This window comes from Carcharhinus amblyrhynchos, chromosome 1 (genome assembly GCF_965287045.1).
Source record: "Carcharhinus amblyrhynchos chromosome 1, sCarAmb.v2.hapA, whole genome shotgun sequence".
In the NCBI taxonomy this organism is placed as follows: domain Eukaryota; kingdom Metazoa; phylum Chordata; class Chondrichthyes; order Carcharhiniformes; family Carcharhinidae; genus Carcharhinus; species Carcharhinus amblyrhynchos.
This window is the reverse complement of record NC_137324.1, coordinates 39,957,792-39,982,201: the sequence shown is the minus strand read 5'-3', so window position 1 is coordinate 39,982,201 and position 24,410 is coordinate 39,957,792. Positions and strand designations below refer to the sequence as shown.

Sequence of the window (24,410 nt, the reverse complement as noted above, 5' to 3'; positions counted from 1 at the left end):
CCTATTACCTATTGCCCTATTGTGACTCTCTTTTATTTTGTCCTACCAACTTTGTCATTTAATGTACCCATCTCCTGCCCTCCGGTGACAGATCTTGACTTTTGTTCTCTTTTATTATATTTCTAACTTGTCCCAGTTCTGATGACAGTTAGCAACCTGAAACATTAACTGTTACACTCTCCATGATTGCTGAAAAAATTATTGAGTATTTCTGGCATTTTTAGTTTTTAATTTCAGTTTTGTTGAATTTGGAAAGTGCACCTATCTGATCTAGAATTTTAAAAGTGTTTATAAGATGTGGGCATCGCTGGTTAAGCCAGCATTTATTGCCTATCCCTAGCTGCCCTTCAGAAGATGGTGAATTGCCTTCTTGAACCGCTGTGACTGTTAGATACACTCACATTGCTGTTGGGGAGGAAGTTCCTAGCTTTTGACCCAACAACATTGAAGGAAAGGCAATATATTTCCAAGTTAGGATGGTGAGTGGCTTGGAGAGGAACTTCCAGGTGTTGGTGTTTTTATGTATCTGCTGCTCTTGTCTTTCTGGATGGTATGGTCATGGGTTTGGGAAATGCTGCGTAAGGAGCTGGTACCTCTTGTAAATGGTACACACAGTTGACATCGACCGTCAGTAGAGGGAATTGAATGTTTGTGGATGGGGTAGCCATCAAGCTTGCTGCTTCGTTCTGGATCGTGTTAAGCTTTTTGAGTGTTGTTCGAGTTACACTCATCGGGGCAAGTGGGGAGTGTTCAATTACACTTCTGACTTATGCCTTGTAATGATGTGGAGATGCCGGTGTTGGAATGGAGTAAACACAGTAAGAAGTCTCACGACACCATGTTAAAGTCCAACAGGTTTACTTGGTAGTAAATGCCACTAGCTTTCAGGATTTGCCCCTTCATTAGAACTCCCACTCACCTGACGAAGGGGCAAACCCCGAAAGCTAGTGGCGTTTACTACCAAATAAACCTTATACTTTGTAGACAGTGGACAGGTTTTGAGGGGTTTCGGAGGTGTGTCACTTGCCACCTGATTCCTAGTCTTTATTATGCCATATTGTTTGCATGGCTAGCCCAGTTCAGTTTCTGGTCAGTATTGAACTGGGATGGACAAGATGAGGGGGTCACAGGACACCAGATTATGTCCCAACAGGTTCATTTGAATTACAAACTTTCAGAGCACTGCTCCTTCATCAGGTGAAGTTTCCCAGGATGTTGATAGTGGGAGATTCAGCGACGGCAATACCATTGAATAACAAGAGACGATGATTAGAATCCAAGATTCCTTCAAGTTCACGACTGTCCTTCCTAGCAATCGAGACCTTTGCAGTTCCATTTGCCTGGATGAAAGATGGATAAAGTTAAATGGGCACAGATTGACAGTACGCATGCGTAGCCAGGCCAGTGTGCCGTCCGGCGCGTTGACGCGAGCGGCGCGGCGCATTACGTCACCGTGTGCGGCGGCGCTGGTCACGTGATATGCGCGATGACCTCAATGGCCAGCAGGTAAGATGGCGTCCTGCGATGAAGTAGGAACTAGTGTCAAATTAATCTAGTTACAAAAAGTTAATTTTGTTCAAGACATTGTAGTGAACATTTCAGGAGACAGAAAACTAGTAGGTAAGCATCGGGGCTGTTTTAGTTGGGTGTTGGTAAGCGGGTTGTAGGGAAGCGTAGCCTTTAACCCTATCGGTTAAAGGTACATAGTCACTGGGCGAAAGGTAAGGAGTAAACTTAAAACTATAGTCTCCAAATATTCAGATCCTGTCATGGTACCCTGCTGCACCCCGTTACTTCGCGATCCCGTTCCCGATTACAGTTTTCCAGTGCTGCGACTTCTGTTGCTGTTGAGGAGGATACGAGGCCTTTCCGAAACGCCCATGTTGACATTTCACGCATCATTTTATCAGCTAAAAGTTGAAAGGAAGATGACAGATTTCCATTTAAAAATCTCTTAGTGCATATACTTTGTAATCCTATCTTGAATAGATCATGTGTTTTATCTGTACCTGTCCGATTGCCTGAATTACGAAGGGTTTCTTGATACTCATATTTTACCTATTTCATGTACTTTCTGGAATCAAGAATATTATTATGATGTAATAAAATGAGGGGGTCATGTTTCAGTTAACTTGTGTTTAACAAAATAATTTATGGCTGACTAAATAATTTCAAGTATTCCTTTTTTTTGTTCAAAGATTTGTTTAGTAAATTGCTGCTATTGTACAAGGTTTTAAGTTTTAGCATTTCCATTTTCTGATTTTTCAGATGGTTATTTTATGTGCAGCTGATTTATTATCTTTCATAAGGTTTATGAACCTTCTAAATTTATATTATTCTTTGTAATAGTTCATGATGGATCCATATAACTTTGAGAGGATGCACAATTCTTTTGATTTTCATTCTCCATGTTTGACTATAGACAGCCAATGTTTTCAAGTCTGTGCCAGGAAGAATTCCACCTAACTGACAAACTCTTTTCCTTTTTGTATCATCTCTATATGGAGGCATCAGCTGTCTGTCTGTCCATTGTTGGTTGGAAATTCAGCAGAACAGAACATGCACACCCTCTGCTTATGTTTTAGTGCCCAAGTTTTTCTCAAAGTCATATTTCTAATTTGTTAGTTGGTATTTTTGATGCTCTGCACAAATGCCAAACAGTCTGACTACCCTTGGTGTCTGGATTTGAATCTTACACTTGGATGAAGTCCTAGAATGCTGCAGTTGCCTTTGGGGGAATTATTTCCCAACAAAATTCAGTATCGCCCTAGGAAGGGTTGGAGGAGAGATGATTAAGTTCTTTTGGTTTTTTTTTAAAGATTTCTCTTTTTCTTTCTGTTGATTTTTGTTAACCTTTCCCCATTTGCCACTTTTTCTCATAGCATCCTCTTCATTTATTCTTTATCTTCTTGTTTCCTCATGACGCTTTGCTGCTGGCATTGAGGATGAAAACACATTGCGTAGCTGCATTGTAATTATGATTCTCTCCCAGTGCTAGGATGCAAATTAACAAAATCGATTTTGAAAAAAAATGAATATTTTCAATCAATATTTTCATATGATTTTTATAGACGTATGCTACACACAAAGTAATGAAATCATAAGTTTCTTGTGCTGGATAGGTGCTGACACTTTCAACATACTTTACAGCTGCTAGTGTGCTTTTTGATAAGGTCTATAAAATGGATAATTGAAGTGGAATTATCAATTACTCAACCATATTACAAGTATATTTCGGTGGTAAGTGATTAGTGACTGACAAATTATCTTGTTCTTATATAAACAGTGTCCATTAAATCATCTGAAACTGAGACAATTCACGTTAGAGTTACTTTAGGTTCCACTTTCAAGATTGTGTACTAAGGAAAGATAAAATTCTGAAAGTATTTGAAAATGTAGCTTGTAAAGTGAAGAATAAAACCATAAGATAAAGGAGCAGAATTAGACCAATTGAGTCTGCTCTGCCATTCAATCATGGCTGATATTTTTCTCATTCCCATTCTCCTGCCTTTTACTCATAACCCCTGACCCCCTTATTAATCAAGAACTTATCTATCTCTGTCTTAAAGACACTCAATGACCTGGCCTCCATGGCCTTCTGCGGCAAAGAGTGTGAAAGATTCACCACTCTCTGGCTGAAGAAATTCCTCTTCCTCTCTGTTTAAAGGATCATCCCTCTAGCTTGAGGTTGTACCTCTGATTCTAGTTTTTCCTACTAGTGGAAACATCCTCTCCACGTCTACTCTATCCAGGCCTCACACTATTCTGTAAGTTTCAATAAGATCCCCCCTTATCCTTCTGAACTCCAACAAGTACGGACCCAGATTCCTCAACCGTTCCTCATTCAAAAATCAAAATAAAATTCATGGTTAGCATTGCAGATTTATGATATAAAACAATGATTGAAATATGCTTGAAAAGATTTCCTATACAAATGAGAAGCTGACAGTTCAAATTTTTATAAATATTAAACACAAGCTACTTTGCCTCCAAATAACTTGACAGTTGTTTCTTTCGTTTGACAAATGAGAGTCTTAATTAAGAATTTGGATTTTCTCCATGTGTCTCCATGGGTTTCCTCTGGGTTTTCTCCCACAGTCCAAAGATGTGCAGGTTGGTTGGATTGACCACACTAAATTGCCCCTTGATGGAGGGAAATTAGCTGGATAAATATGTGCCGTTACAGCTCTTGGGCCTGGGTGAGATTGTTGTCGGTGCAAGCTTAATGGGTGAAATGGCTGCCTCCATGGCTGTAGGGATTCTATGATTCAGTGAAGACAAAATGCAGACAACATGGTTCCTGAGACACTGAAGCTTTCAGTTTAGAATGAATGAGGACATAGCAGATATAGTATCCACACTGCATAATCAAAAGTAATTCACCATAAAATGAATTCTGTACGTAAGAAAGTTTCAGTGGTGCCTCATTTTCTGGCTCGGAGACTCTTAATTTATTTCCTTAAAAAAAGAGGGTCAAAAGTCATATGAATCCAGAACTTCCTTATTTATTGTTAATTAGTGACAGAGCCTGCTATCCTTCTATCAGCGACTGTATAAGTATTAATATAATCTAGCTTTGACAAAGGGTTGTCTGGACATGAAACATCAGCTCTTTTCTCTCCTTACAGATGCTGCCAGACTTAACTGAGATTTTTCAGCATTTTCTGTTTTGGTTTCAGATTCCAGCATCTGCAGTAATTTGCTTTCATTCTTTTATCTTGAGCTGGAATTGGTTTAGAGCCTTTCTTTGCATTGCACACTCATAGATGGGTCAACAGAGATTAATTGATATTTTAGCTATTTGTGTGGTTTTCCCAGAATGCAGCTAACATAGCTAGGCTGCCTCTGATGAATGTTCTCCAATAAAGCCTATTGCTTCAGTTGAGAGTCTGATATTGCTAAAATATAACCATTTTGGAGGGTTGACAGCTAGGTTGATGACTTGTTTCAACAACTTGGATGTCTAAAGGCCTTGGAGAGGATGCAGAGGAAATTTATTAGAATGACACCAGGGATGAAGGGCTTCAGTTATGTGGAGATATCCAAGAAACTGATTATTCCTGGTGCAGTGAAGCTTGCGGGGAGATTTATGCAATATGTTAAAAATTAACTGGGGTTTTGATAGAATATATAGCGTGAAACTATTTCCACACCAGTAACTGGTGGGCACAGATTTAAGATAATTGACAAAAAAAGTGAGATGTCAAATAAGGGGATTTTCAACGCAGTGATTTATGGTGATCTGGATTGCATGTCTGACAGCAGATTTCATAGTAACTTTCAAAATGGGATTTGATATTTACTTTTGAAGAGGAGAAAATTGTAGGCTGTGGGGAAAGCAACAGAGTAGGACTAACTGAATAGCTTTCAAAGAGACAATATAAACACAATAGGCTGAATTATCCCCTGTGCTGAAAGAGTGTATAAAAAATATTATTCAATCCTCTGTTGGATAAATCATGAATGCCTATAGTTTTAATCTGAGGGATACTGCTGTTCAGAATTCTAGTCAGGAAATTTTTATTAAGTAATTTATTTTATGATCAGAATTCTATTTTGTAGTTGAAGGATAGTTCTTTCCGAATTTATTGAAACCTCACAATTGTTGCAATATCTCTCAAATGTTAACAAACCAGCTCAAATCTGCCAGGTCAAACTGGCTGTCATCATAAGTGATAAATCTATCTGTTTGACAACTATATGTCCAAAGATGTGCAGGTTAGGTGGATTGGCCGTGCTGAATTACCCCCTTATGTAGATTAGGAGATCAGTAGGGTAAATGCGTAGGGTTGCAGATTAGGTTGGGGGTATCCCTGGGTAAAATGCTCTGTTGGAGGGTTGATGGGCCAAATGGCCTCCTTCTGTGTTGTAGGGATTCTATGATCCTATGCCTACCAGACAGCTTTTGTAATGGGACTTGTTGACTGCAATGTTAAATTGATGTAAGTTATTGTAAAACATGAAGATTATTTGATTTGATTTATTATTGTCGCACATATTAGCATACAGTGAAAAGTATTGTTTCTTGCGCTATACAGACAAAGCATACCATTCATACTGCAGATGCTGGAAATGAGAGAGTGCAAAATGTAGTGTTGCAGTTATAGCTAGGGTGTGGAGAAAAATCGACTTAATGCAGGGTAGATCCATTCAGAAGTCTGGTGGCAGCAGATAAGAAGCTGTTCTTCTGTCGGTTGGTACGTGACCTCAGACTTTTGTATCTTTTTCCCAATGGAAGAAAGTGGAAGAGAGAATGTCGAGGGTGTATGGGTCCTTAATTATGCTGGCTGTTTGTCCAAGGCAGCAGGAAGTGTAGACAATGGATGGGAGGCTTTACCCTACTGATCTCCTAATCTACATAAGGGGGTAATTCAGCACGGCCAATCCACCTAACCTGCACATCTTTGGACATATAGTTGTCAAACAGATAGATTTATCACTTATGATAAGCAACAGAGTAGGACTAACTGAAGAAAGGCTCTAAACCAATTCCAGCTCAAGATAAAAGAATAAAAGCAAATTACTGCAGATGCTGGAAATGAGAGAGTGCAAAATGTAGTGTTGCAGTTATAGCTAGGGTGTAGAGAAAAATCGACTTAATGCAGGGTAGATCCATTCAGAAGTCTGGTGGCAGCAGATAAGAAGCTGTTCTTCTGTCGGTTGGTATGTGACCTCAGACTTTTGTATCTTTTTCCCAACGGAAGAAAGTGAAAGAGAGAATGTCGGGGGCGTACGGGTCCTTAATTATGCTGGCTGTTTGGCCAAGGCAGCAGGAAGTGTAGACAATGGATGGGAGGCTGGTTCACTGATGGATTAGACTACGTTCACAACCTTTTATAGTTTCTTGCGGTCTCGGGCAGAGTGGGAGCTCTGATGCACTGTGATACATCCAGGAAGAATGCTTTCTGTGGTGCATCTATAAAAGTTTGTGAGAGTCATTACTGACATGCCAAATTTCTTTAGTTTTCTGAGAAAGTAGAAGCGTTGGTGGACTTTCTGAACTATGGTGTCGACATGGGGGGGGTGTGGAGAGACGATCAGGACAGGTTGTGGAGGTGGTATGATGTTAGCTCAGGAGCTAAACAAAATAGTTGGCAGGAAGTTAGGAGATACCTGTGAGGCTAATTGCCATGCAATCAAACTCAGGAACTATAATGTGAATGCTTTCTCAGCAGCCTTTTTGTCTTGTTTGTTGTTTAAATATCACCTCCTCCATTAAATCCTGTAAACAAAGACTTTGTTTAGAACTTTTCATTCCTGGAATAGAGATACACCCACTGCTTTATGAAATGATACACTTTGGAAGTAGAAATATGAAAAGATGTTGAACCTATTCTTGACTTGCAAGTTGGTCTTTACCATATTTATATTGCAAAGATGTTTCCAACTGCAATAATGAAACGTCTAACCAGAGTCACAAATGAAATGCCCTGTCAATCTGTATATTATTTTTCTTTGTTCTCCTTGATCTCTCTGCCATCTGTAATATACCATATGGCGACAGGGTGGCACAGTAGTTAGCACTGCTACCTCACAGCTCCAGGGATCTCTGGTCAATTCCGGCCTTGGGTGACTATATGGAATTTGCACGCTTTCTTCATGGGTTTCCTCTGGTTTCCCCCTACAGTCCGAGGATGTGTAGATTGGATGGATTAGCTGTGATAAATGTGTGAGGTTATAAGGACAGGGTAGGGAAGAGATACTGGGTAAGATACTGGGTCAGAGTTGGCCTCTTCTGCACTGTAGGGATTCTATGATTGTCCTCCAGCAACATTCTTATGTGGATCAGTCTGAGGCACTGATCTTCCTTGATTTCCTGCTTATCCATCAAATTCCACTCCCCCATCTCTGGGGTTTCTCAAAGATTTACCCTTGGTCTGTCCTCTTTCCTATTCTGTATGATATCCCCTATTGACATAATTTGTGTAAGTGGGAACAGCTTCCACATGTATGCTAAGAACTCCCAGCTTCATTTTTTTTCACATCGTCTATCGATCAATCTATTGTCTCTTTTCCAACATCCAGTCTTGGATGAACTATAGTTTCATTCAGCCACACATTGGGAAAATCAAAGCCATCATCTTCGGCCTCGGTCACAAGCTCTATTTACTTACCATTGATTCCCCAGCTACTGTCTCAAGTTGAAGCAGTGTTGGCAGGTGAGAACCTAGAAACTATCATTATCACAAAAGAGGTAGTGTTGGGCAAGTTAATGGGGCTAAAGGTAGACAAGCCTCCTGGTCCTGATGGAATGCATCCCTGGGAACTGAAAGAGAAGTACCAAATGCACTAGTGGTAATTTACCAAAATTTGCTGGATTCTGGGGTGGTTCCCGCAGATTGGAAAACAGCAAATGTGATGCCACTGTTTAAAAAAGGAGGTAGACAAAAGGCAGGTAACCATAGGCTGGTTAACTTAATTTCTGTAGCAGGGAAAATGCTTGAATCTATCATCAAGGAAGAAATAACAAGACATCGGGATATAAACTGTCCCATTGGTAAGATGCAGCATGGGTTCATGAAGGGAAGGTCATGTTTGACTAATTTGAAAGAATTCTTTGAGAACGTGTGCAGAGGGATGGAGTTTAAAAACAGCGAGATTATGTTGCAGTTGTATATGGTGCTGGTGAGGCCATAGCTGGAGTATTGTGTACAGTTTTGGTCTCCTTACTTGAAAAGGATATACTGGCACTGGAAGGAGTGCAGAGGAGATTCACTAGGTTGATTCTGGAGTGGAGGGTTGGCTTATGAGGCGAGACTGAGTAGACAGAGGCTATACTCATTGGAATTCAGAAGAATGAGGGGAGATCTCATAGAAACATATAAGATAGAAGCAGGGAAGTTGTTTCCACTGGCAGGTGAAACTAGAACTAGGAGACATAGCCTCAAAATAAGGGGAAGCAGATTTAGGACTGAGTTGAGGAAGAACTTGGTGGTTGTAGAGAGTTGTTTTTAAAACTGGAGGCCTGTGACCAGCACTGTGCTTCAGAGATCAGTGCTGGGCCCACATTTATTTGTCATTTATCTTAATGATTTGGCTGAGAATATAGGGGGCATGGTTAATAAGTTTGCAGATAATACCAAGATTGGTGGCATGGTGGACAGTGAAGAAGGTTATCTCCAAATGTGAAGGGATCTTCATCAATTGGACCAGTGGGCTGACGAATGGCAGATGAAGTTTAATTTAGACAAATGTGAGGTATGCATTTTGGTGGATTGAACCAGGGCAGGACTTAGTTAATGGTAGAGCTTTGGGGAGAGTTACAGAACAAAGAGATCTAGGGGTACATATTCATAGCTCCTTGAAAGTGGAGTCACAGGTGGACAGAGTGGTGAAGAAGGCTTTCGGCATGCTGGGTTTCATTTGTCAGAACATTGAATAAAGGAGTTGGGACATCTTGTTGAAATTGTATAAGACACAATTGGAATACTATGTGCAATTCTGGTCACCCTATCATAGAAAGGACATTATTAAAGAGTGCAGAAAAGATTTACTAGGATGCTACTGGGACTTGTTCGATTGAGTTATAAGGAGAGGCTAAATAGACTGGGATTTTTTTCTCTGGAGCGTAGGAGGCTGAAGGGTGATCTTATAGAGGTCTATAAAATAATGAGGGGTATTGACAAGGTAGATAGTCAATATCTTTCCCGAAAGAGAGGGGAGTCTAGAACTAGAGGGAATAAGTTTAAGGTGAGAGGGGAGAGATACAAAAGTGTCCAGAGGAGCAATTTTTTCACACAGAGGGTGGTGAGTGTCAGGAACAAGCTGCCAGAGGTAGTAGTAGAGGTGGGTACAATTTTATCTTTTAAAAAGCATTTTAGATAATTACATGGGTACGATGGGTATAAAGGGATATGGGCTAAATGCGGGTAATTGGGATTAGCTTGGGGGTTTTTAAAAAAACTAAGGGTGGCATGGACAAGTTGGGCTGAAGGATCTGTTTCCATGCTGTAAACCTCTAACTTCTTCACACAAAGGGTTGTGAATCTGTCGAATCCCCCGTTCAGTGAAGTAGTTGAATGTTTTTAAGGCCAGATAGATACATTTTTGAACAGTAAAAGAATTAAGGGTTATGGTGAGTTGGGGGAGAGTAAGTGGAGCAGAGTCCATGAAAAGATCAGCCATGATCTTCTTGAATGGCGGAGCAGGCTCGTGAGGCCAGATGGCCTACTCCTGCTCCTAGTTCTTATGCTGTTAATCTTGGCTTCCTTCTGAGCTCAAGTGAACATCCAAATGCTGCCTATTTCCATTATGCTTATTTTTCCCCTATCTCAGTCCATATTCTCTTGAAACATTTATCCCTCCATCACCTTCATACTTGATTATGTCACTGCTCTCTGAATCAACTTTCTCCTGTAATCTTATGTTCATTCAACATTCTGCTGCATATCTTCTTCTACAATATCCTGCTTACCCATCCTCACCCCTTAGATTGTTGACCTAAAGTTTTTAAAGTTTGTTTATTAGTGTCACAAGTAGGCTTCCATTAACACTGCAATGAAGTTACTGTGAAAATCCTTTTTGTTTAGGCTATGGTGCTAAATGCCTCAAATTTAAAATTCTGATCCCTGTTTTAAATCCATTTGAGGCCTTGCCCTGCTGTAACCTTCTCAACCTCTCCTACTGACCAGCTCTCAATTTTTCTCACTCTAGCCTTCTATGCATTTTCCTTTCCTTCCACCCACCCCTCATCACTGTTGGTGGCACTCGCTTGAGTTCCTTAAGGTCCACATTTTCCTTCCTAATTGATTTGATTACTACACTTCCATATCTTCATTTCAGACCTTTCTTTCAAAACAAAAGATCAATTGTTTGGCCATGCTATATGTCAACCACTTGCAGCCCCAACACACACACACACACACACACACACACACACACATTTCTTGACGACTTTGATTATACTTTGTGCCATTCACAGACAAATGAAGGGATTTGCCCAAAACATTCAAATTTTCCTTTCTTTCAAGAAAGCTTTTCACAACTTCAGAATGTTCCAACATACTTTACAGTCACTTTTGAATTATAGTCACAGTTTCAGTACATGTGCTGCCTCATTTACTTAGTGTTTCCAGTATTTTGTGTCATACTTTCAAATTTTGCTATAATTTGTTTTCTCTCATTTTCAGTGATCCTGCAGTAAGTTTGTCATCCTATCATACAGTGAAACAATTACAATTGTTAAGCCTTTTAGAACTTTATTTCCTTTTAAAACTGCACTTTTTTAAAAAACTGCGTTTTTTTTGGTTAAATTTCAAGCTAAGAGATGTGCTGGGATGCTGTAAATCCTGTGTCAACCTTTGTGCTTTGTGTTCATTTTTAGTGTCAACGGTGAGTTGTCTCCAGTCATGACTCTATCCCAAACTTTGAAGTATGTCTTAAACATTAATTTACATTAACTGTTGTAATAACCTCTCAGAGTGAGTGTTAAGTTGGGGATTCTAAAATGAAAGTTTATTTATTAGTCACAAGTAAGGCTTACATTAACACAGCAATGAATTTACTGTGAAATTCCCCTAATTGCCACATTCTGGCGCCTGATCAGGTCAATGCACCTAACCAGCATGTCTTTCAAAATGTGGGAGGAAACCGGAGCACCCAGAGGAAAGCCATGCAGAGACAGGGAGAATGTGCAAACTCCACACAGACAGTGACCCAAGCTGGGACTCGAACCCGGGTCCCTAGCGTGAGGCAACAGTGCTATCCACTGTACCATTATGCCGCCTGATTCTTTTGTTCTGTAGGCTCCATTCCCATTGGTAACTGAATAAAATTGCTCAAATACATTGCACCCAGAGGGAAGTCCAGAGAGAAATTTTAATCCCATTATCCCAGGCTGGTCTCAACTTGCTGTGAGGCAAAAAAGAACAGTGCCTCATTAGTTCATTAAAAAAAAACTCTTAACCGGTAAGGTGCTGGTAGAATTAATAAATTTAATTGAATTATGAATTCTATTAAATTTAAAATCAGTTAGAATGTTGAAGTGCTAAGTGTTACCACATTTGTTCTAGCCTTTTTCTAACACCCCTTGTGCAAATGGTGTGATTGTTCCTGTAAGCAGACCATGTCCTTTACACTCTGACACCTTTTACGCTTAACCAAATTTCATTTGTACAGCTTAGATTTAGCAAACTCCATCACAGTAATTGCTTACTAGAATTCACATAAGATGTCATTATGAGTTTTGTCAGTCCGGATGCTGGAAAATATCAAACATTAAACTCAATTCATAGAGAATAAAAGTGCATTTGCTTCTCAGAAACCAAGATACAGTACAGACATGTTCTACCACACAAGTAATATTTTGGCATACATACAATTTGCCTGTTTAAAATACTTAATTGTTTTCTGCAGATCCCGCTGGCAAACTCATAAAATGATAGTCTCTGTAGGAGTGCATAAGTGGCTGTCTACTTCAGACCAATAGAAACTAGCAACCAGATCTGGGCTCTTCATCCATTCAGACATCCTCTGTTTAGATGTAATTTCTTTGAACATTGCTTGTTTAGTGCATTGGCATTTAGTCAAAATGAACATTAAAAATGATCAAATTTTGATAGGCAGCATTTACAACACATCAGATCTGAGGAATATTCCTGTCTAACCTGATGTCTTGATAGATTAACCATAGGTAACTACTGAATTACTGATGGCAATTGTTACCTTTAAAAGAGAAGTAATCAAATATGTAATTTACAAATAATGCATTTAGCCACCTTTTTAAAAGTAATCTGAACCCGAAGGCAATTTAATTTTTGTTGACGAGTGGCTCTTTTGTGGCATTATTCATTCTGAGTATCAGGATATGGATCGTCTTTTGCCTGTCTGTTTTTATCTTGGCGTGTTCTGTCCTCTTTTTTCCTCTCTGACTCTGTATTTTTTCATTATCACTTGTTGTGTATCAGGCTTGTGGCCTTATCGTTGTTTCTTCTTTTTTTTGTCTTTTGCATTATTGTGGAGAGAAGGAAAGCACCTGTTTTCAAGTCTTCCTTTCTTTACAACCCCCCTGCAAGTTTTCTTTTTATCATTCTGGTACCAGCCTTGTGTTTTGTCAACCTGCCTAATCGTAGACTGGTTACAGCCCAGAAGGAGGCCCTTCAGCCCTTTGTGTTATGCCAACTCTTTGAAAGAGCAATTCAACTAGTCCTACTACCTGACCCTATTCCCTGTAATGTCCTGTTTCTTTTTTCCTCCGTCACCCCATTTCTTGTTCTATGTCTCCTTTTTCTGGTGACACTTTTATCGCTGCCCATTTTGTCTGTATGCTTCACATGCTCTTGCAAGAGTTCTTGGTGTTCTATATTGCATATCCCATTGCCAACTCATCTCGTCTCATCACTCATCTTCCACTGTCTTCAGCAACTTATTATTCATATTCTCTTTAATTTCTTCATGTGTACCAAAATTGATGTCCCAGCCAACCCCTTGCATGCTTACAAAAGGAAGACAGAGAAGGTGCCTTTGCATTTTTTCCTCACCTTTATACCAGCTTCTCCACAGAATTACAGGGTTTCCTCACCAACATTCTTTTTTCTCTTGACAACTTTGCCAGTTCCAAGAAAATGGCAGCTTGAATTTCATGACTTGTACGTAATATACATCACAGAACCAGCTGCCATAAGAAACAGATGAGGGAGACAGTAAGGTGGCTACAAGAGTTATAATTAATGCATGGGAGGCTTATGATGAAGAGTAAAAAAGTACGAGGAATGTTGTGGGGTCTGGATGGTCATGGTTGAACCCTTGTTACAGAACTGACAGGTAGCCTGAGCTAATACATAAGTCAGAGGGAAAGATGGGGCACCATTATCAGATAGAAGATTAAATTGGCAGCATGGGTGACATGGTGGCACTGTGACTAACACTGATGTTTCACAGCGCCAGGGGCCCGAGTTCGATTCCTGGCTTGGGTCACTGTGTGGAGTTTGCATGCGTGCATGGGTTTCCTCTGTGTGTTCCAGTTTCCTCCCACATTCCGAAAGACAAGCTGGTTAGGTACATTGGGGATGCGACATTGTCCTTCAGTGTACCTGAACAGGCACCGGAGTAACTTCGTTGCATTGTTAATGTAAGCCTACTTGTGACACTAATAAATAAACGTTAAAACTTTGAACAGGGCTGTGAATCTCAGTATCTTCATGACTGATCAGAAGTGGGCTCAGGGGTTCATGAAATGCCAGATGAACTTATGTGACTGGTTACACAAAACCATTCTAGTTTGAGGGCATGAAAAATGAATATAATAAACAGGTAAATATTTTAAAAATTAATTATAAGTGAATCTTTTGATTAGAAGTAATTAAACATTTGAAGCAGGCACCATGGGATGAGTGATCTGTGCTATATGATTCTGTGTCATAAACTAGGTTAAAATAGAAATGGGAGCTAAGGAAAAGAGAAGTGACAGATTAGTAATCCATCTCAACCCGTTCTGAAGGATGATGAGAAATTTATTATTTGAAGTAACTTCTAATATCCTTTTGTTGATCAAATCTTTATATCTGTGTCATATATCTGTGAAAGTGTCATTGCAGCTGATGCATGGAATTATGAAAAATGGACGTGAGAGGCCAATATGTGTCAGTTGAACTTGAATTGTCTTTAATGGTTTCACAAGAAACTTGCCCATTTGTTTGTTGTTGTCTGGCTGAATGTTTGATTCCCATGATCAGTTAACTAGTTGGGCAATGAGGTGGGCATGTCTGTTAATAGATTAGTCCATATTGTTGCAACGTCAATGTTATTTCCCCCCGCCACACTACCAAAATGGTGCTTGTCAAAGTTACGAATGACATTGTGTGTGACTGAAAAGGCAAATTGTTCTGCCCTGTCATTCTCTATCTGTCGGCTGCTTTGAGATGGTTGATTGCTCAGTCTTTCCCCAGTGCCTTTCCATTGTCATCCAGATGGGTGGAACTGCAGTTGCCTGATTTCATTCTTATCTATTCAGTTGAAACGAGAGAATCCTCTACAATCTTCTCTTCCCATTTTTGCAGTTTCTTTTGGTGTCCTCAAGAATGTATTCTTGACTTTCTCATTTGCCTGCTGCCCTCAGTAGTATCACCTGAGAATATAATTTAGGCTTCGACAAGAATGTTGGTGACATCCAGCTTTATCCACCACCAACTTTAATGAACCCTCCACTGTCTCTAATTTGTCAGAATGCTCATTTAACATTCAGGAATGGCTGAGCAGAAATTTCCTTCAAATAACGATTGGAAAGGGCAAAGTTATTGTCTTCAGAATTCTAACTATTGAATCTATCCCAATTCTCAGCACCTGTCAGATGCTGAACCAGATCATTCACTACCTTGATAACATATTTGATCCTGAGATTAACTTCCAATCACACATCTGCACATACAGATCGAGACAGATTTCAGCTCTGTAATATCACTGACACAATCCCTGCCTCAGCTCATATGCTGAAAGCCTCACTCTTGTCTGTTATTTCCATCTTACTTGACTATATTAATGCACTCTGGCCAGGGTGCCACATTCTACCTTCTGTAAGCTCAAGCTCTTCCAAAAGGGCAGGCAATGGCTTAGCGGTATTATCGCTAGACTATTAATCCTGAAACTTGAGTTAGTGTTCTGGGGACTTGTATTTGGACCCTGCCATAGCAGATGGTGGAATTTGATTTCAATAAAAAAATCTGAAACTTAGAACGTTCTGATGATCATGAAACCATTGTCGAGTGTGGGGAAAACCCATCTGGTTCACCAGTGTACTTTAGGGAAGGAAATCTTCCATCCTTATCTGGTCTGGGCTACATGTGACTGCAGAGCCACAGCAACGTGGTTGACTCTCAACTGCCCTTGGGCAATTAGGGATGGGCAATAAAGGCTGGCCAGCCAGCAACGCCCATGTCCCACGAATGGATTGCATGGAAACACAGAAGGTAGGAGGAGGCCATTTGGCCCTTTGAGTCTGCTCTGTCATTCATTACAATTATGGCTGATCATCCAACAAAATAGCCTAATCTTGCTTTTTCCCCATAACTTTTGATCCCATTTGCCTCAAGTATTATTTCCAGCCGCCTCTTAAATACGTTCAATGTTTTGGCATGAACGACTTCCTGTGGTAATAAATTCCACAGGCCCACCAGTCTTTGGGTGAAGAAATGTCTCCTCACCTTCATCCTAAATGATCTACCCCGAATTCTCAGACTATGACCCTTGGTTCTTGACTCCCCCACCATCGGGAACATTCTCCCTGCATCTATCCTGTCTAGCCCTGTTAGAAATTTATAAGTCTCCATGAGATACCCCCGTCATCTGTCTGAACTCCAGTGAAAACAATCCTAACCTAATCAATCTCTCCTCATGCATCAGTCCCACCATCCCCAGATTCAACCTGGTAAACCTTTGCTCTACTCCCTTGAGAGCAAGAACATCCTTCCTTAGAAAAGAGACAAAAACTGCACACACTATTCTAGCTGTGGCCTCACCAACGCCTTGTTTGGTTGCAACAATACATCCCAACTCGTGTACTTAGGAGCCTGCTTTTTTAATTCTTTATTGAGCTTTGCCGACAGACCAGCATTTATTGCCATTCCCAGTTGCCCTTGAGAAGATAGTAGTAAGCTGCCTCTTGAACCATGCAGCCCACCTGGTGTACACCCCATTACTGTTAGAAAAAGAGTTCCAGGGATTTAACTCCTGTTTTAGCTTGCACCGAATCTCATTTACCCATTTTGCCTATGTGCTTGTTAACCTACATTGGCTCCCAGTTAAACAACACCCTAATTTTAATATTCTCATCCTTGATTTCAAATCTCTCCTCATCTTCACCCCTCCCTCTCTTCAAAACATACCAAGTTTTTGTCACCACAAAACTGTTAACTGTGCCTTCAGTTCATGAGGCCTTCAGATCGGGAATTCCTTCTCTCCAAATTTCTGTTTTGCTTTCCATAAGATGCTCCTCAAAATCTACCTCTTTGATCCTTATTTTCTTATGTTCTTATGATCCGATTTTAGTCATTGGCCCTAATATGCCATTATGTGGCACATTATTGATTTTTGTTTAATAACACCCTATCTTTGGATGTTTCATGACAAAGGTGCTCAAAAATGCAAATTTTTTTTGTTGTTTTGGCTTTAGAAATGATACATGAGCTGGCACAATGTACACCAGCCTTAACTAGCTATGTAGATTGGCCGTGGAGTCAAAGTAATGATTTTTTTCTATCAATGGGACATAGGTGTTGCTGGTTGGCCAGTATTTATTGCCCATTCCTAGTTGCCCTTGAGAAGGCGGTAGTGAGCTGCTGCCTTGAAATGCCCCGGTCCATGAGCTTTAGGTTGACTCAGAATGCAGTTGGGTAGGGAATTCCAGGCTTTTGACCTAGCAACTATGAAGATGTGCTGATATATTTCCAAGTCAGGATGGTGAGTGGCTTGGAGGGGAACTTTTAGGTGGTGGTGTTACCATATATTTGCTGCCCTCCTTCTACTAGATGGAAGTGGTTGTAGATTTAGAAGGTGCTGTCTAAGGATCATTGGTGAATTTGCTTTTATTGTAACTGTCTTTTCAAATTTGCGCTATTGCAGGTATAAATTTAAATTTGTCATAACAATTCTATTAAAAGCAGATGCTTTGAGAATGTTATGTTCAATGCTGCGTAATAGTGGCATTGGCTATGCCTTCTGGTGATTAATCAGAATTACTCTGTCTTTTTCTAGATTCTAAATGGCCTCTCGGAAATCGGGATCAGATTTTCAGAACTCTGGTATGCATGTAAATTATATTCATTGTTTTAACAGACCACTAATTGTTTTGTTCATCATTTAAGTGAAAAGTGTTAATTAACTGTCCAGTAAAGATGATTCTCATTGCTCTGATTTACTTAAAAAAAAACAAAAGGTTACAACAAATAAATACATGTTCTAACCACCATTTGTGTAAAATACTTTTCTTCAAATCTTTCCTTTTCATTTTTTTAAATAATTGTCTTGGATTTTTACCACTTGTTACCACCTTGTTAACCAGTGGGAGTAATTCATCATTATTTACTTTGGTGTAGTACCTGATAATTTTGACTGCTTGGTTCAGGCTAATATCTTGGCTCAAATGAAAAACACTCCAGCATCTCTTTTAAAAATTCATCCTTGGTGAGCAACACTGCACCTAGAGTGAGATTCTGTACCCAATCACAGATCATGTGCTGAAGCTCCTGATCATATCTTTCTCACCTGTAGATTTGACTATTGCTGTGCTTCCTGATTGATCTCCCATCCTGCAGCCTCGATTAAGTTCAACCAAAGCACTTCCTATGTTCTGCTCCACCCCAAGACTTCCCCTTCTCTGTTTGTATCAAGCTAACCAAGTCTCCAGTCTGGATCATCTGGATTTGCAACATTAGTCCTGTTCTCTCTCCACAGATGCTGAGATTTTCCAGCATTAGCAATAATTTGCTTTTAGCTTAATGTTCTGGGGACCTGGGTTTGAATCCCACCAGTAGATGGTGGAATTTGAATTTAATAAAATCTGGATTTAAAAGTCTACTAATGACCATGAAACCCATTGCCTGTGGTTTTAAACCCTCCTCTAGTCACTAATATCCTTTAGGGAAGAAAATCTGCCATCCTTACCTGGTCAGGGCCTACATGTGACTCCATACTCACTGTAATGTGGTTGACTCTTAAATGCCCTCTGAACAAGGGCAATTAGGGATGGGCAATAAGTGCTGGCCTAGCCAGTAATGCCTACATCCAATTAATGAATAAAAATAAATTGAAACCTCTATGGATGGAAGTCAAAATATCTATTCAATTCATCTGCAATTTCCTTATTTTCCATTATTGATTCCCAGATAGTTTCCTAGAGGACCAAAATGTTTTCTTTTTTAAATTCCTTTACAAACTCTTACTTTCTGTTTTTGTAATTCTAACTGGCTTTCTTTTATAAAACTAATTTCTCAGTCCTCATTATTCATTTTAGTTTTTTTTTATATATTCTGCCCAATCTCCTGACCTGTCCCTCATCTTCTTGGAATTGTATGCTTTTTCTTTCAACTTGTTTCATTTTTTAAATTCCTTAGCCACGGCCAGTGTACCCTTCCCCTAAAGTCTTCCTTTCTCATCAACATGTGTCTTTGCTGCATGTTATAACTCTTTAAATGTCTGACTGCATCTCAACTAACCCATCTCTTAATTTCACAGTTCACTTTATTCAGCTGTATCTTCATGCCTCGCAATTGCTGTCATTTAATTACAAAAGATTGGTAATTAACCCACTCTTCTTTTCCTCATCTGAATGTGAAATTCAATGGTGTTTTGATCACTGGGAGTGCCTTTACTATCAGGTTTCATCCTGTCTCTATGCACAATGCCAGAACCTGTTCTTTGGTTGGCTGGAGAACATACAGCTTTAAGAAACCATCTTAAAAACACTTATTGGATGAATCAAAAGAGCTTATTCTGTACGTAGATTAAAATCACTCATGATCATTGCTGAAAATTTGCCACAAAACCCTCTTCTTCACAACATTGATGGTTGTACCTTCAGTCACCTAAGCCCCTTGCTCTTGGATAGAATTCCTAAATTTATCTGCATGTCCATCAAGCTTTCCCCCATCCTACTTTCTGCAAGCCCTGGGTCACTCCTCTTAATATCTCGTCCTTTGGCTTGGTCTTAATATTTTTATTGAATGTGCTTCTTTAAGATGTCTCAGGTTGGTTTTCTACATCAAAATCCCAACATTAAGAACATAAGAACATAAGAAATAGGAGCAGGAGTAGGCCATCTAGCCCTTCGAGCCTGCCCCGCCATTCAATAAGATCATGGCTGATCTGTCGCTGCTCAGTTCCACTTTCCCGCTTTCTCCCCATAATCCTTAATCCCCTCTCTTATCAAAAACCCATCAACCCGCGTCTTAAAAATATTTAGCGAGGCAGCCTCCACCACTTCAATGGGCAGAGAATTCCAGAGATTCACCACCCTTTGAGTGAAGAAGTTCCTCCTCAACTCCGTTCTAAACCGCCCCCCTTTTATCTTGAGGCTGTGCCCCCTAGTCCTACTGTCTTTTTTGAGCGGGAAGAGTCTCTCCACCTCTATCCTATCCATCCCATTCATCATCTTATACGTCTCAATGAGATCTCCCCTCATTCTTCTAAACTCTAATGAGTACAAGCCTAGTTTATTCAGCCTCTCCTCATAGCTCAACCCCCTCAACTCCGGTATCAGCCTAGTAAACCTCCTCTGCACTCCCTCCAAGGCCAAAATATCTTTGCGCAGGTGCGGCGCCCAAAACTGCACACAGTACTCCAGCTGTGGCCTCACCAATGCCCTATACAGCTGCAGCAAGACCTCCCTACTTTTATATTCAATCCCCATCGCTATGAAGGCCAGCATCCCATTCGCCTTCCTGACCACCTGCTGCACCTGCAAGCTGGGTTTTTGCGACTCATGCACAAGGACCCCGAGGTCCCTCTGCACCGTCGCCTGCTGCAGTTTTTCGCCCCGTAAGTAATAGTCCTTCCTACCATTCTTCCTACCAAAGTGGACCACCTCACACTTGCCAACATTAAATTCCATTTGCCATTTCCTGGCCCATTCGCCCAGCCTATCTAGATCCTTCTGCAGACTTTCCACACCCTCCGCACAATTTGCCGTTCCCCCAATCTTGGTGTCATCAGCAAATTTCAACACCCTACACTCGGTTCCCTCCTCCAGATCATCTATATAAATGGTAAAAAGCTGAGGCCCCAGCACCGACCCCTGGGGCACTCCACTAGTCACCATCCGCCAATCCGAATAGCACCCGTTGACCCCCACTCTCTGCCTCCTATTTGACAACCAATCCTCTATCCACGCTAACACCCTACCCCCAACTCCATGTCCCTCGACCTTCTGCAATAACCTCTTGTGAGGTACTTTGTCAAACGCCTTCTGAAAATCTAGAAAGACCACATCCACCGGCTCTCCTCTATCCACCGCTAGCTGAGAAAGGTAGGGACCAGCAGTAAAATCAACAACGAATAGGACACATCAGATATCTGAGATGATGCTGTAGGACACAATGCATTCAAGAATTTAAATGAGGTCAGAATATTGGGAGCAAGTTATGACCGCTTTAGCAGCATCATGTGAACACACAGATTTACTAGCTTTGCATGAAATATATGTAACTCAATAGGAATAAATGGGAATAATTTGTATGCTATTTAAGGGTTCCATGTTGTGCACTGACCTTGCTAATATACACTTGTCTTAAACTGCAACCGATGGGTAAATTACTGTGGGGAATCTAATATGTTAAGGGATTAAGATATTAATAAAATTTTGAACGAAGTGTGAACATGTGAAAGAGAACTTATACATTAGCAGAACATTGAATACCATGGTTATGAACTACTGTTAAATATAGACTTGTTGCCATTTTATTTCCATCAATGGATGCTTTGGCATTAATCAGTTCAAATTTTTTTTATCATTAATGAATGAAATGTTATTTAAATAGTTAATTATTCCATGAGTACAATCGATTTTTAATCAATTTTCACTTCTTGGAGCAAACATGTACTCTATTAACTCAACGTTCTGAATATGCCTACCATGAATCAATCCAACTCCTGCACACACAGTCTACTCACAACAATTAGCTTCTTTCTTTGAAATTATTGCATCATTCAGGTTATGTTTGTTATTGTTTCGGAAATAGCTATTCAGCACTGACTAGTGAGTAAAAAAACCTGCAACATCAGCAAGTAAACAAACATGTAAATTAAACTAAAATGTCCTTTTGTTCATATGCCTGAATCTGCATTTTTAATCTTTGGAACTTTCTGAGAGTGGAATTTACAAACGTTTCAGAGGCCTTTTTAAAAACTTTTGCTGTAATTTTATATGGCAACTTCAAAGTCAATGTTCTGGCAGAATTAGTAAAATGTGGGTAATGGATTGCACCACTTCAGAGCAGAAAATTAGTTAAAATTATAGATAAAAGATGAAATGGACCTGGGATGATGTATGGAACTGATTTAAAGGAAGTTCTTCACAATTATTTCCAAAGTTACAGTTGATTGGATTAGTGATTAGCTCTCTGCCAGCTGCTTCATCAAAGTTCAGCTATCTTGAGAGCCAGGTAAGCTTCATGTAAACACATGGGAGAAACAAGTCACAGTTATCAAATGATGTGTCGGTACAGGGTGTCTTTTCTGATTCACTGTTAACACATGACTTCCTCCCTTGCAGGATTTACAAAGGACCTGTTAGTTGAAACATTTAAATAAACATTCAACGTATTTACCTGAAGTCAGTGGCTATTAATGTGAATTTCAGAATGAATTTCCTTACTATCTCCGTTGTTTTGACTGCATACAAACCCACCAGTCAGGAAAAGATCTGCTGGCCCCTCAAACCTGTTTCATCAGGGTTGTGTATCAACCTTCACTATTGCTTCTTCCCTTCATCTTCCTAACTGGCCACACCAAGCCCCTGGGACAGGCAAAATAATACCCTAGGTTAATTTCAAGAGAGAAAAATCTGTCAGATTCTCTGATTTTTTTTTTCCTGACTCTTTAAGGTGATCAGACAAGTTATAGGAAACCACAGTGATCAGCAGACATGTCACTCAATATTCCATCTATATTTTGTATACTCTGTTGTCAGCCACAAATTTGATACTGAACCTAAAAAAAGGAGACATGAGGAATAAAAACAGAAAATGCTGGAGATACTCAGCAGTCATGATGTGGATGTGCCGGCGTTGGACTGGGGTAAACACAGTAAAAATTCTGACAACACCAGGTTTTAGTCCAACCGATTTATTTGATAGTAAACTCACAAGCTTTCGAGGGGACTCCCTCTCCGTCAAGTGAATGGAGAGTTCTGGCCTCGGACAGAGCATATAAAGCACAGACAGTTTAGAGATTACTGATTAGAATGCGAATCTTTACACCTAACCTGCTGTTCAAGTCCTAAAGTGGCTGACGATGTGTGTGGAAGGAGCACTGATCACAGGTTAGAGATGTGTATTGTCTCCAGACAGCACAGTGACTGAGGTTTTGCAAACCCAGGCAAGTCACGGGGGTTACAGATAGTGCGACATGAACCCAAGATCCCTGTTGAGACCGTCCTCACGTGTGTGGAACTTGGCTATCAGTCTCTGCTCAGCGACTCTGCGCTGTCGTGTGTCGTGAAGGCCGCCTTGGAGAACGCTTACCCGAAGGTCAGAGGCTGAATGCCCGTGACCACTGAAGTGTTCGCCAACAGGAAGGGAACAGTCTTGCCTGGTGATTGTCGAGCGATGTTCATTCATCCGTTGTCGTAGCGTCTGCATGGTCTCCCCAACGTACCATGCTTCGGGACATCCTTTCTTGCAACGTATCAGGTAGACAATGTTGGCCGAGTTGCAAGAGTATTTACCGTGTACCTGGTGGATGGTATTCTCACGTGTGATGATGGTATCCGTGTCGATGATCCGGCATGTCTTGCAGAGGTTGCTGTGGCAAGGTTGTGTGGTGTTGTGGTCACTGTTCTCCTGAAGACTGTTCGCAGCAAACTACCCAATGGTCTGTTTGAGGTTGTGTGGTTGTCTGAAGGCAAGAAGTGGGGGTGTGGGGATGGTCCGGCGAGATGTTCGTCTTCATCAATGATATGTTGAAGACTCCGGAGAAGATGTCGTAGCTTCTCCGCTCCGGGGAAGTATTGGACGACGAAGGGTACTCTGTCCACTGTGTCCCGTGTTTGTCTTCTGAGGAGATCGGTGCGGTTTTTCGCTGTGGCGCATCGGAACTGTTGATCTATGAGTCGAGCGCCATATCCTGTTCTTATGAGGGCATCTTTCAGCGTCGTCCAATACTTCCCCGGAGTGGAGAAGCTACGACATCTTCTCCGGAGTCTTCAACATATCATTGATGAAGACGAACATCTCGCCGGACCATCCCCACACCCCCACTTCTTGCCTTCAGACAACCACACAACCTCAAACAGACCATTGTTCGCAGCAAACTACCCAGTCTTCAGGAGAACAGTGACCACAACACCACACAACCTTGCCACAGCAACCTCTGCAAGACATGCCGGATCATCGACACGGATACCATCATCACACGTGAGAATACCATCCACCAGGTACACGGTAAATACTCTTGCAACTCGGCCAACATTGTCTACCTGATAGGTTGCAAGAAAGGATGTCCCGAAGCATGGTACATTGGGGAGACCATGCAGACGCTACGACAACAGATGAATGAACATCGCTCGACAATCACCAGGCAAGACTGTTCCCTTCCTGTTGGCGAACACTTCAGCGGTCACGGGCATTCAGCCTCTGACCTTCGGGTAAGCGTTCTCCAAGGTGGCCTTCACGACACACGACAGCGCAGAGTCGCTGAGCAGAGACTGATAGCCAAGTTCCACACACGTGAGGACGGTCTCAACAGGGATCTTGGGTTCATGTCGC

At 40.8% G+C, this 24,410-nt stretch overlaps 1 protein-coding gene across 3 annotated transcripts in view; it reads left to right on the top strand.

Annotated features, from left to right (window-relative positions):
- Positions 1 to 1,451: 1,451 nt before the first annotated feature.
- The window catches only part of ubap1 (ubiquitin associated protein 1), a 61,364-nt gene continuing 38,405 nt past the window's right edge, over positions 1,452 to 24,410 (top strand). The window contains exons 1-2 of one of the 3 annotated variants that reach the window (XM_080213492.1): positions 1,452 to 1,506; positions 17,686 to 17,732. In XM_080213492.1, coding sequence (XP_080069618.1) covers positions 17,693 to 17,732 — 40 coding nt within the window. In that variant the 5' untranslated portion in view covers positions 1,452 to 1,506; positions 17,686 to 17,692. Of the gene's footprint in view, positions 1,621 to 3,219; positions 3,241 to 17,685; positions 17,733 to 24,410 lie in introns of those variants that run through there. The other 2 variants (XM_080213412.1, XM_080213578.1) reach the window with 2 other exon arrangements.